Source organism: Ostrinia furnacalis, unplaced genomic scaffold, assembly GCF_004193835.3.
Source record: "Ostrinia furnacalis isolate ACB-3 unplaced genomic scaffold, ASM419383v2 OfSCF3012, whole genome shotgun sequence".
Taxonomy (NCBI): Eukaryota; Metazoa; Arthropoda; class Insecta; order Lepidoptera; family Crambidae; genus Ostrinia; species Ostrinia furnacalis.
This window is the reverse complement of record NW_021133251.1, coordinates 429,920-444,468: the sequence shown is the minus strand read 5'-3', so window position 1 is coordinate 444,468 and position 14,549 is coordinate 429,920. Positions and strand designations below refer to the sequence as shown.

At 37.6% G+C, this 14,549-nt stretch overlaps 1 protein-coding gene across 1 annotated transcript in view; it reads left to right on the top strand.

Annotated features, from left to right (window-relative positions):
* Enoph (enolase-phosphatase E1) overlaps window positions 1–14,230 on the top strand; it is a 31,238-nt gene extending 17,008 nt beyond the window's left edge. Inside the window, exons 15-20 of the mRNA XM_028310362.1 lie at window positions 2,042–2,205; window positions 5,856–5,998; window positions 7,086–7,345; window positions 8,213–8,364; window positions 10,101–11,661; window positions 12,113–14,230. Of these exons, the coding sequence (XP_028166163.1) occupies window positions 2,042–2,205; window positions 5,856–5,998; window positions 7,086–7,345; window positions 8,213–8,364; window positions 10,101–11,651 (2,270 nt within the window). The 3' untranslated portion in view covers window positions 11,652–11,661; window positions 12,113–14,230. The remainder of the gene's footprint in view (window positions 1–2,041; window positions 2,206–5,855; window positions 5,999–7,085; window positions 7,346–8,212; window positions 8,365–10,100; window positions 11,662–12,112) is intronic.
* Window positions 14,231–14,549: the final 319 nt, after the last annotated feature.

Genomic DNA, 14,549 nt, shown 5'->3' with positions numbered 1-14,549 from the left:
GTAGTTTAGAAATAATCGAGTGAGATCACTTATCGTTTCCACCCTGTATACAATCGAGCTTTAGTTGGCGTTTCCTCTTACAGTCACGCAGTTGTACCTTCAGGTAGCAGGTGACAGGTCCTACCTTCGACAATCCGGCTTAAATTAACAAAAGAAGATTTGCCGACAAATTCACCCTTCGTTTTTTTTTCAAGTGATGTTCCTTACAACACGAATTTCTTTCCATATGAGAACAGGATATTAACATAAAGGCGGCTATTTCTAAAAGCAATCTTCCTAGCAAGCGGCTTTATCGCTTCTCTGTCTAGAGACTAATTTGCTTGTATCATTCGACCTTTTACGCAAGATATTCTATCTGCGAAACGATCTCGTTAGCAAAAAAAACTATCCTCATCCGGCATTCTGGTTCTCAGAAAATTGTGGCAGGTACGGTACAGGTAGTGTTGTCCCACCAATCACATTGTTTCCGCTCGATCCACCTTACAACGACCGCAGAACGAGGCGAATATGCCTTTAACTGGAGCATCACATGTTTGGAGGCTACTATGTGCCTATATTGGTCCTGTACCCTTACCGGCTAGGTAGGCTCGCTATCCGGTTTGGACACAGCTCCGTCGGCAAGTCGCAAGTTCGTTCACCCGTCGCCAGCCGCATCGTAGACGATGCAGTTTCACCAGGATTTCACGTTATGCTAAATTACCTTAAAACCTTCCAACCGAAGAAATAGGTAGGTTAAAACAGAAAAGCACTTAACGGCTAAGGAATTCGCTTTACGAAAATCGCCGGGTTAACGACCTAGATTCGCATTCGTTAAAGGATGTTAGGTTACGCCAAAATGCAGAATGGTAATAGGGTAAAGAGGCTTTGTGGGGATTAGACTCGGACTTATTAGGCAAACATGAGATTTAAATAAAGATTGCTTATCATGCAGTGAAACTAAAGCGACAAGTAGGTACCTACAAAATGATAGTTTCCCATCATTAAAAATTGCACTCATATCCTATTTCACTTTTGAGTTTTCGCCCGTGCGGTGGCGGCTCCTCTCACATGTAATCATTTCGGTTTAGGTAATAGCTGAAGCTAACTAAATATTAACTAGGTACATAATTTGTTACATTAACCATGATACATCGTGTTTTAAAACTAGGGTAGGTACAATTTTCGGAAATGAGTCGGATAACTCAAGAATGAAGACGTACTAACATATTTTCTTAGGTTGTAGGTATTTGTTGTTTGTTCTTCATTTGTTCTTTTATCGTTTGTGTAACATATTTTTGTTGTGTCTGTGCAAAATAAAAACATACCTACATTTTATCTTAATGACTGTTTACAATTAAAATTTACGTCTCTTTTAATTGTTTGTCGTGGTCTTTATCATCGCCACAATTCATAGGATTAAAGTGTCACCGAAAACAGGGCAGGCAGAATACCTATAATGGTTCTAATATTCTTGTAAGAAATATTCTTCCTCTTTATCATTAAGGATTTCCGAGAACAACGACGTTTGTCAGATAAAGATGGGCCTCCAAGTTTGTTAATGTAGAAATACATTATCATCTAGCTTCTCCCATGTTATCTGGAGGACATACGAAATTGTGTTAGGCACAGTGATTTTATAGGTTTATGTTAATTTTAAGCTAAATCCGGATAGGCATTCCACCTAGAAAGTCGTGATTTCACCGAGAATGGGGCTAAAGTGAATACCAGTTACGGATCGATAGGACGGCTAGCTCCCTGACATAGTAACAAACAAGTACGATACGAAATCATTTAAATACTTCAGCCAAATAATGATGAAGTATCCATAGTTTCTGCTAAGTTTTTCATGTTAGATACGTATTCAGTTATGCCTGCAGCATAGGCATCGCAGTCGCATTCTTAATCAAGTCTTCGGATTTTAGAGAGCAAAACGTCATATATACGAATTCTCAGCAGAATAATATCAAAACTCCGTATGAAATCCAGGGATCACGTCCCCAAAAAGATCCTATTTTTATTATTGACATTGGTGTACATGGTTGTTAAATTTTAGTATATTCTTGTTCGCAGGACAAGCTATTCCCGTACGCAGAGGAGAATGTGAAGCAGTTTTTAGACAACCAATGGGAGGCTGAAAACGTGAAGGAGGCCGTCGTCGCCCTGAGGAAGCTCGCTCTTGAGGACCAGGAGAAGAGCGTGGAAGGAGTCGTCGCTATTCCTGGAGAGGTAATATAACAATTTTTTCTCATTTCCACCCATATTCAGATCCATTCTTGATGTTATGGAAAAACACCTGATAGGTACTCGACCATGGGTCAAGAAAAACAACATCCACTCTTTTTTTTTTATTCACTATCATAATGTACGTAAATTGCTAATTTTTCACCTAAGCTGTTGTACTTAGTGTGGAATGTTAAGTTTTTTGGTGTCGGACTAAGCTATTGTAGGCGTCTGACATGGTTCGATTGAGCCCACCGAAGCACGAAATCATCCCACTTAATCAGGTTCAATCCAGCTTAGGATATCCCAACCAAACTGATGATAACTAACATTAAATGATAAAAGCTAGGAATGTTAACTATCATAAACGGTTTCTTTAAAACATAATCTACCTGCAAATTAAACCAGAAGGGACCAAATCGAATGTTCATCACCAGAACAACACCTCTTTGTTGTCATTGAACAACTGACCTAACAATCTGAAGGTTGTGAAGCATGAATGTCTTTGTGACTTAAGTGCGTCAGAACGACGCTCAAAACTCTATTCAATTGCCTATAAGATTAAGGCTTTTGATAGGTGGAATATTAATAATCACAGAACAAAATCTATAGGTCTGGATTTGAGCAGATCTATGGCTCAAAATTACTCCAGTTTTGAGGGTTATTTCTTATTTTGTAAAAAGCATCTTTAAACTCGTTCATCTGGTGGATGCCTTCCTTGCGTTAAAATGAAGTGCACGAACGACAGGCAGCGTGTCCGTTCCGGTGCATTGTCCTTTACGCTGACGCTACCACGGCGTGACGTTGAGGCGCCGAAAACCAAGTGCACGCTTTGTTGCCCTGCAGTAATAACATCTACCTGCTGGGCAATGGTCTCTCTGGAACGTAAAGTTCTTGAAAGAAGATTGAACTTAATTGGTATTTTCTAATAACCTCGGAAGGCTTACAGGGCATAAGAAAAGAATTGTCCTATTCGTGAATAGGTGTGGCTTTGAATACCGATACTGCAATGGCTAAATCAGCTGGCCCTACTTTGAGAGACTTTGGTCTAAAAGTCCCCCTAATGCTTCCTAAGTGGTGAAAATGACTGATCTTAATCCCTAAAAAGCTCAAAACAAATTTTAATATTTTTTATAATCATTCTATTAGGCACTTTTCTGAAGCCACGCACATCAGACATGGTATCTTATTCAATCATAACTTGGAAGCCCCAGCATCACTAACGTCGTTTTCCTTGTTTATCCTTCACAAGATCTAACAACAATTAAGATGAGGTTACTCCGCCATTTGAAAGTTAAATCAGGCTTATATTTCGCTCGTTTACGTGGGCGTTTCTATCAGGTAAATTGGAAAGGGGAAAAAAGACTTTTCCTATCTAACCTTTAGACACGTGTAGTCTCGTATTACTTGTTATTATCACATAAATAAGAGTTCTAAAAGGTTTCTTTTAATAAAATGAAACATATTATTTTACAGGTTACAGTTTTCTTCTTTTTTACTCAAATTCTGTTTATGATACTTACTTGCTTTTGCCCGCGGCTTCACCCGCGTGAAATTTCGTTTGTCACAAATCCTCATAAATTATAGCCTATAAACAATAATACTGTAAAGTTTCAACAAAATCCGTTCAGTAGTTTTTGCGTGAAAGAGTAACAGACATCCAGACATCCACACAAACTTTCCTATGTATAATATTAGTAGGATATTTATTAAACTTTTTTAGTTTCAACTAAAGTCTAGCGCGTAACCGAGTCAGTGCCCGAGGTATGGGAGCGGCACCGGAGGGGTGACATTAATAATGTTAATGTAATGTAATGTTATGACGTGACAGAGCAAGCAAGTCTGAATTTTCGCAGGCTAGTTCAGTGATTCGTCCCACAACAGGTTCGTCACAAACACTGAATTCATAAAAATAATATATATTTTTCGTTCTGGATTCGTCCCATTTAATTTATTCTTTAACCTCGTAAGACCGAAGAGTAAATTTTGTCGACTTCAAAGTATCGCCGAATGTGCTTTCAGAAGAACGAATAATTTGTAGTAGTAAACGCCGAGCACTTCGAGTAAAAAAAAAATTATGTTAGAGATTTTCTTTTGCATTCATATTTTCAGGGGCCCTATATAATTGTGCATAGAGCTTATTTTAGGTGAAAAATAATAAAAAAATGTTTTCTCTTAAAAGAACATTCGGTATTACAGACTATAAAAAGGAAAAGTAAATAAATTGTATTTTATACTTTAAAGTAAAACATAAATGTAACCTTCTTAATAAATTGATACTACATAAAGATACAATAATGATATAATTAAATGTAACTGAAAAGGAACAACGGTTTTAATTTTATTTAATGTTTCATAATTAGTACTTTTAAAAGTACTATCGGTTTTATAACATACAATAATGATAGTTTAGAATGTACAAGAAGTAAAGTAAATATTCATGTTAATTATAATATTTACTAAAATAAAAATCAGAACATTCTCATGGTAAATTTTCTCAATCATATCATAATTTTAAAAGTCCAATACTCAATCCCATCTCAATAGAAAAAATATACAAAAATAAAACTTTCACCATCAAGACCGAATGTTCCTTGCAAAGAACTATTATTTTCAAACGAAAAAAAAACTTACAAAACTACTTCAAATTGAGAAAAATATATTTTTTGCTTGTTTAGCTGTATTTTAACTTAAATTATACTGGTCAGTTTTGCAATTAAACTACGTTTACGCGAAGAAAAAAAATTAATGGCACATCATGTCTTCTCGGACGAACCACCTTGTCAAAGAAAAATGATAATTTGACAGTGACATTTTGTTTTTTTTTATAAATAAGTTCGGATACCTGATTTTGAATACTTTTAGCCATAGACTATCACTCTTTTTTTTTCGATAGGCGCGAATTTTTGAACTTAAATTTATCGCTAAAGTTTTAGTTCCTCTGAAGGCACATCCGGCGATACTTCGAAATCACCTCCGAAAATGTCTCGGCGTTACTGACTACAAAGTTTCAGTTCCTTCTGAGGCACATCCGGGCTTACGAGGTTAACATAATGAGATTTAGTACCGTCAGAAAGTCAATGAAATAAAAGAAAACATGAATGTTAACGATGTCTGTATTTAAAAGGAAATCAACATAGAAAATCTTAACTAATTGTATTAATAAGAAATCACAGCTTTAAGAATCACTGGATCAAACATGTATTATCAATGATTTTAAAATTTGATTTGTTAAAAAATTTTGCTGATCTGTGAGTATATTCACGTGTTGATTTTCTTTTAAATACAGATATTGTTAACAAATTCATGTTTTCTTTTATTTCGTTGACTTTCTGACGGTACTTAATCTCATTTGTTAAAGAATAAATTAATTGGGACGAATCCAGAACGAAACATACATTTTTTTTTAAATTCACTGGTTCGTCCCAGTGGGACGAAAGTGTTGTGGGACGAATCAATGAACTAGCCTTTTCGCAGACGTTTGACTTCACAAAAACACCCTCCCGTGCCGCTCCCATACTTCAGGTACTGACTGAATTAAGCGCAACCTATAGTTGTACAATGGTCATAAAAAACTTGGTAAAGTTTGCTCTCTGAATTCTCTGATTCTTATTTACATGACGTCATTGATGATTTATATTTCGATTTCGTTCCAGGACGCATCGAAGGAAGATCAGATCGAAGGTCTGGTGAACAATGTGAAGTGGCAGATGTCAGCGGACCGCAAGGTCGGGCCGCTCAAGCAACTCCAAGGTCTGATCTGGAAGCAGGGCTATGACAGTGGCGACATCAAGGGACAGTGAGTATTTTGATGTTTAATGACTCACAATGGAATTATGTTGACAAAAGTTTCTGCACCGTCTAGCCTAGGCGCAGACCACCGATTCTAATTTGTATGAAATCGAAATCGGTGTAATGTGCGCACTTCTATACATGCCCATACTGATAAACTGTCCAATTAAACTATCGGCCAACTAAAAGTCGGTGGTCTGCACCAAGGTTTACAGCTTTATCGACAGATATTATGACTCAAAACATAATTAGATTATGTAATGGCATAAGTTTTTCCACTGTCTCAGAGCTTTATTTCCAGACATAATTTATAAATAAAATTGTTTACTTTGGTGTGGAGTGCAATGAGGTGACGTGTTTGGTGCCTCAACTCTAAACCGATTCGAGATAAATTGTTTTATTTTTAAATTAGTTGTTTATACAAACAGGCTATAATCAGGTTGGGTGTTAATCAGGACATCCATTTTTTTAAATAAGCATGATTGTGTTCATACATTATTATTAGCACTACATATCAGACCAAAAATCAAAATTCATATAACATTTTTGTCCCACTTAATAATAACATCATTGAAATCAAGTGATCACGATATTTGGTAGCTAACTATTACTTAACTGGTTAGTCTGGCTCGTTGTTCCACCCGTGGGAGGAACGGGAATACGCAAAATGCCCATTTGTCACAATATCAAGGTGGGACAATCAGGAATACTATTTCAAGGCAACATTCATACTAATCTGGTGGATATATGCTTCGATCAACAATATCAACTAGATATCGGGTCAGCGTTAAAATTACGTCTCGGGAAATAAGAGCGCACTTCAGATGTGAGTCCTTATTTATTAACGCTAACTCACAGTTAGCGGAGTGGGTGTACGTGGGAATTTGAAAGACTACAAATTATTAAATTAAAGTGATGCTAGACGAAAAAGTGAATTACAATAAAAGAACTTACTTTTCAAGTGTGCTCTTATTTCTCGAGACGCATTTTTTGCGCTGACCCGGTATCTACTTGGTTTTGTTGATCGAAGAATATATGGTAATCATTCGTACTTTAGGACATAGTAACTAAAAATAAACTTTATTCCATTCCAGTGTTTACGATGACGTCATGCCGGCATTGGAGCAGTGGCGTTCAGTAGACGAGCGCAAAGTATACATCTACTCGTCTGGCTCGGTCGACGCACAGAAACTCCTGTTCGGCCAGTCGCTGGCCGGCGATCTGCTTCGCTTCATCGACGGTCACTTTGACACCGCGGTCGGCGCCAAACAGGAGGCGGCCAGCTACGCAAAGATAGTCGAGAAGATTGGCTGCAAGGCTGATGAGATACTGTTCCTGACTGACATTGTCAAAGGTGAGGTCAAGCAATTTAAAACCGTCTTACAAACTGGCAACAGGGGTAACGTAAATTGTTGCCTGTTTCTTCGGGTAATCTTTTTTTTATTTTTTGATTTGTCTTATTTCACCTATTATTAGGTACTTTTAGTTTTTATATACTTAAAATCAAAGAATCAGTTTTATTTATTACTTAGTAGCCTAACACCTTGATCAAACTTGATGCATAATATCGGTAATCGACAAAAGCGCACTCTAGATTGGGCACTATCAACAATATGCTAAATATTGCTAATCATTTGTCATTAGTATATCCAAATATGTAGTTATATTATTATGACAATGTTTATTTTATTATTGAAAACCTATAAAAATGGCCCTTGGCAACCTGAGTTTGTCAAGAGTGCGCGAATTTACACTCTGCTCTTTTCTCAAAACCCACAATTCGAGGTGATTTAACGAGATTGAGTGGAAGTAATTTCTAATAATTCTTGCAGACTAAAGCCCTTCATTATTTTAATTCTTATTGGTAAATTAAAAATCTGTACATATTAGGTAAGGGCGAGAATATTACGTCCCTATTACTACCTAGTTTTTGTCTGCAATTATAATCACATGGATAATCTACCATAAAAATGGTAACATCACAATGTTGTACATTATTTATACAGACAGTTTAGCTACAGCTACCTTCTGTATCAGAAATCACTAGTAGTCGCAAAATATAAATCAAAGTCGAATCTTCGCTACTAATGACGTGAATAAAAATTGTCTTTAGCTCAAAATATTCAGGCAGTTTCTTATTTACATCATGTCACACCAGTTTTTACTCAGCTAAGAACTAGTCCACCAAAGCTTGTTCATCTCACGAGACCATCCCTCGCAGAGGCCGAAGCGGCGCGCGCATCTGGCCTGCAGACGGCGCTTGTCAGCCGTGAGGGCAACGCGCCTCTTCCAGCAGCAGCCTCTGAGGCGTTCGCAGTCATTCACAGCCTGGAGCAGCTAGCAGCCTCCAAGAAACGCAAGCCCGACTCTCAGGTGCCGCCACCGTGATCCCACACCCAACGCCCACGCTTGTGCATGCACCCGTAGTTTGTTAGCTTTGTAGTCCAGGTGAGTTAGCGGTTGTGTGCTTCGGCTTTGCGGTAGACGGTTAAGTGCAATCATTCAACTCGATAGGTACTGAAAAACTTACAGTTCAGGCTGTTTTTAGACATAATTTATCAACGTAATGTGACTTGTATTTGCCTAAACATGAACAACTTTTTCTATGCATGATTTGGAAACAAGATAATCATTGCAATTTGAATATACCTGAGGTAAAGGTGTTCGTATTTACGAGTACAGCTTTGATCAGAAGAGTCCATTTATTTGAAAGGTGTACTTTCTTTCTAGGGCACAAGCTTCATGAAAATCAGATGCTCAAACCCTTCTATAACTAACCAAAACCTATTTTAAAAGTTTTGGGTGAAAATTAGGCTAGGCGCACGTTACGTTATGTGATAAAGTAACCTCTATACCTACCTCATTTTGAATCTGTTCTGTAGTTAACAAAACAGCCTTTACTTGGATTTTTCCTTCAGTACTCAAGTCAAAATAGCCTTTTGTTATAATTATTACCCTTTCTTCCATTGTTTTGATTTAGTTTTCTTATTCATTTGTTATGTTATTGCACTTAATTGTATGATTGCAGCTGTAGATGTTTTGTAATGTACCTATTTGTAATTATTATAACTTCTATGTATCCATATATTATTATCTTATGTTTGTTTCTTGTATATGTATGAGCCTGTATACTGTTTCTCTTTTATACCACACTATTTTTAATTTGTTTGCACAATTTACAAACCTTCCATGACTTTTCAGAACTTAATAGAAATAGAATACAAGTAAAACATCTTGCTAGAATTCAAGACGTGGCTGTAAGGAAATTTTACTCATATTTTAAAATGAGTTTATTTGTAATGAGTATGAGTTAAATAACTAGACATACAAAATTACAGGTGTCGGTAACTGGCCCTACGCTCCGTCTTCAATCTTCATCTAACCTTCTTATATTGTAACTAGTAGGTAAGAATGTTTATAATTATGGTTAGTGTATAAATAAATCGTTTATTTATCAACAAGGTTTTTCTTTTTCTTTTCAATTCCGTTTAATATAACATATCGTTGTTGACATGGTACACTGCAATCGGTCGGTATCACGAATGAAAATAGCCCGCCGACGTTATCAGTTTGAACTAAATACTTGTTTGTCGCGGACTCGGTAAGAGCACTCGTTTACTTATTTTCCAATTCTATATTTGTTTTATTTAATGCTTTATTTAATTATTACTTTATGTTTTTACAATTAAAGTATTGGGCTGGGCTATTGTAATTTTAGTAAGGGTTATAGTTATGGGTTTTTGTTAAATTGTTTTGTATTTTAAAATACTGTAGATAGTTTTTTTGGTGATGGTAATTACGGTTTATTTAGGTCAGGGTAAATGCATGAGTAGCTAGACCCAAATATAATCGGAGGTATTTTTTACTATTGAAGTCCTACATAGATCGGATTACAGAAGTATTTGGAAAGTTAAGAACATTTATTGACGTAAAAGCAGTTTAATGTTTTTAATGAGCTCTAAATTAAATTAATAATTTTAATTTAAACAAAGATAGAACTTAATCACATTATACAGAACATTGCATACCTTTTTTTTAATCATATTTAATGAAACCACTCACGAATTTATTGAAAATTATCTTCTTATTTTAAAATTCTATATTTTCAGGATGAGGTGCCAGAACTGCCGGCTAAGGTTCCCAAAACTGATATTGAGGACGACGTTAAGTCTGCGGCAGAAGCAGCACCTGCGGCCGTCGAAGAGACTGTACCTGAGGTGACGGAACCAGAACCAAAGAAAGAAGGCGACCAGCCTGAACAAATGGAGGTGGAACAAGAAGAGACTGCCGCTCCCACCGAACAAGCGAAGGAAGACAAAGTCGAAGATGTTCCAATGGAAGATACCGTCGTCGAAGAAGTTACAGACGCGAAAGAAATCGAAAATGTACCCGTCGCCGATATTGAACCAATTATCTCAGAAGAAAAGACTGAAGAAAAAGAGACTGAAAAAATGGAAGCCCAAGTTATAGAACCCGTGGAAGTAAAGACTAATGGGGCTGCCGAGGTCAAGAATGGTGATGATAGTGCGCCAGTCGCTGAAGAAACGCCACCTTCGACCGTGATTACGGAAATTGAGGAAATTACCGGGAAGCAAGATTTGGAAGAGGTCGGAGAAATAATTGAGGATCTCGAACCAGTGATTGAGGAACCTCCTGCTGTCGAAGATATGGAAGATCTGCAGAATGTCGGAGAAGTCCTAGAAAAAGAGTGCGATGAAATTTTGTCAAAGGTGCAGGACGTTACGAATCTGGACAATATTCCTCTGAAACCGCTACTGAATACGATCGCCGAAGAAACGATGGAGACTGAAAACACTGATTCAAACGACATCGTCGATAGGATATTAGACACAGAATTAGAGCTTGAAATGAAGCAATGCGGCGATATAGACCTGAATACCGTTTCCGAAATTACCGATAAAAAGTCTGAAACAGCAGAGGAGAAAACGGAAAAGGTAGAAGAAAAAACAGATGAAGTTCCTAAACCAGAAGAAAAACCTGCCGAGTCTGCAGCCGAAGAAATGGTTACAGACGGAAACACAGTGAGCAACTCCTCAGAACCCGAAACGAAAACAGAAACAGCAGTGGCCGAAAATAAAATGGATGAAAGCGCAGCGGAGGCGAGTAAAGTGGCGGAGCCCGTAGAAACCGAAGCAAAGCCAGCGCCCGAAGCGACACCGATTACCGAAGCGCCCGTTGCATCTGAAGCGACCGATGTGACACCAACACCCGAAGTTCAACCAGAATCCGAATCGAAACCGACTCCCGAAGCCGACAGTAAAGAGGCAGAAGAGAAACCCGCTCCGGCTGTTGAGGAACCCGCACATAATGAGGAACCAGTTTCAGAGGAGGTCAAAGTCGAAAGCGAAACGAAGGAGCCCCAAATGAACGGCAAAGCGACGAACGGTGAGAACGGTGACGCCGAGGTGAAAGTAAATGGAGACGCGAGCAAGAACGAAGAACTAAACGCCAGGTTGTCCGTTGAGGAGAACGGGAAAGAAGTGGTTAACGGCTCCAATGGCGCTAACGGGGACTCCACCGATGCTGAGAAGGGACAGGGAGATAATAAACCGGAGCCCGACGTGGCCGACATCAAAGTCAAGACTGTCGCCGTCGACGAGCCACGTACCGATCCAATAGAGCAACCTACGGAAGCATAAAACACTTTTGGTAAGTGTAACTCTTTACATTTTTTCTGAGTAAGTATTGAAGAAACTGACAAAAAAATGGAATGAACATGACTTGTGACATTTCTTGTTTTACTGCAACTTTCTTTTAGAAATTCTTTGATTTTCTCAGCGTGGTTTTTTTCCAATGTGCAAGAAGATTTTGATTTGGATTGAAATTTTTCAACCTTCTGTTTGTGGAGCTCACTCTTCATTTTTAGTTTTCTGATGTTATTCTAGTCAAAATAATTAAGGATCAATGTTATGGACCAAGGTGAAGTGTATTTTTTGTTCAGTTAGGAAAGTCAAGGTACTCCAGTCGGTGCGTGCCGTGATATGCTTTATCGACTTCAAAATTATGGGTAAAATTGATAAAATGGCGTGATAACCGCTTTTCGTGGCCTACATATGCCTTTTTATTCGTCTCTAACGCAGTACTCGTTTGCGTGTTTCAGTACGCGACGGACGGAAACAGCAGGGCGTAGCAGCGTTGTTGGTTCACATCGGAAGATTGACAAGACTGAGGTTGCTTCCACGCTATCGTCATCTATACACACGCGTATCGTGAGGTTTGCCCGAGCACCGCCGGCGGCTCACCAACCACTGGACATTTGAAGCATACCTTCGCCAATGCGAATAATCCTGAACACATTTGTATCCATTTTATTTACTTTTTCTGTGCTATTGATAGTCTTTTGAGAAGAGTGATAACAATTCTGAATGATGCCCAAAACGTTCCAGGGTAATTTGTAATGTAACATCTATTTTTAGATGTAACGCAACTCATGATCCCTGCAAAATTAAATACATAATGTGAATTTTTATGAACTAGATATTGAAATTGTGGACAAGAAACGTTGTGGATTGTGGTTCTTTTACTATTTCAATACAAGCATGACGCTTGTAAAAGTTGCTTGTATTGATAGCACAATCACAATGTAGGTTTCAGCATTTTGTATTTAGTTTTGTTTTGTACGTAACCAGCTATAATTAAACGGTTTTATTTATTTCTGTGATGTTGCAGGATCGATCGCATTGGACGGTATTCCTTCCGTAGTTTTAAATTATGATAAGTAATAATGGAATGTTAGGGCGCGTAGATTAAGGTCGCATCACTATGGTTATTATTAGACATTCCTGTAAGCGATGACAGTGGTGGGTGCAGCGCTTCGGGCTTTAGTTACTGTTTTTAAGATGCCAAGTCCATGGTGCTTTACTCTTGAATAGCGAGCGTGACGTTCTCGTCAAACTGCTAGCACAATAAAGGATTGGATTGTAAATCGCAAGAAATATTGTCAGTCGGATCGTGGCCAGCTATTTCCGATATAATCCTTTACTTCTGTTGGCCATAAAGTGGAAGGAACCTCATTAAAAATCGCAAATCTGAGTTGGTATAAGGATTCCTATTTATTTTAATTTGTGACTGTGATGATTTTCATTCAAATATTGACACTTATCGGATGAGTGTCAACGTAACCAGCTCAGTTTAGTTGAGGGTGTCGACCAAGGAACGTCACGCGCGCCCGACGAGCCGGCTGTGCACTCGCGTCACCGTTTTTCGTATTTGACCCTAGTTAAGATTATTCTTAAGTATTAACTGTATTGTGATTCTTAATTATTCGTATATATTACTCGATTTTCTTAAATTTCACCCACTGCCAAACAACTTGTGCCTCTCTATTGATGTTGGTCCCCGCTGCGTGTTGTGATATTGCTACGATGAGAAGACTGTGAGATTAGGGAACGAAATTTGGGCTGTGCTGTGCTATAGGGAATATTTTATTGAAGTGAATACAGAAACTGTATGTTGAATTTTAGTTAAGTTGATAATATTATTTTAACGCATTTTGACTGAATTTAAGTATTAATTAATGAAAACCGTGAATTGTATCGTATAGGTCGTGTATTCTAAAGTTTAGGCTTTGGGTACATAAAATGGAGGTGAATTTGAGGTATCACAAATTAATTAGTTTCATTTAGGTTTGTTGTTGTTGTTTTTTTTTAAATAGACGTGCCCAAACGCGTTTGTTTACGCATTTACTAGGCGGCTGTCACGTATGGACAAATGAGGGGAAACGCTTGTGCGAATAAAGACTGCTATTACTTTTTCTAACTAGTCAAACTGTATATTGAATCTCTTACCTGTCAATAACGCTTGATTTTTTCCATAATATGTCACTAGGTACTATTTTTTGATCTTTTATTGTAGGGCCTAAACAACTTTCTCCTTTTTAATAACTTAGCTTTAAGGACTTTGGGAAAGTACAGCGTTGAGACCAACATCAAGAGGAGGCGCACTCTTCTTCGTTTAGACTGATTTTACAATTTCAATACAAACTTCTCCACTATTATTATTTCTTGTCAGAAAAGTATGAAATGTAACAAAGTTATGCACGGATCGCAATTTCTGACACGGGATAATGATAGTGTGGTACCTTATAATAAGTATACATACAACATTTTAGTTCATACATTTATTTGTAAAAATTGACAAATTACAATGTCGAACGCAATTGAAATAATTTTTAATGTCACCAACTAATGATGTTGAAATATAATGGATGTAGAATTTTTGTTGACATTTTATTTCTTTCCATTACATACCTTCCAACATTACCTAGTTTTAATACGTTTTTCTAAACATTTTTAGAAATTCATAGGCTGTTCACATTATTTTTTTCGATACATATCTTGACGAACAACATCCGCACAGCGTTCGCACTAGGTACACTTCTAGATGTAGGTCAGGATACTGAATAAGAAAATGAACATAGCCGACAATGTAATGCACTAAGCTTCTGCCGTGGGCCCATTGCCAAGTACGGTGCGACCACCACAGATTATCACTAGTATCGATAACATAGCAGACAGAACCTACGTGTATGTAAGGAT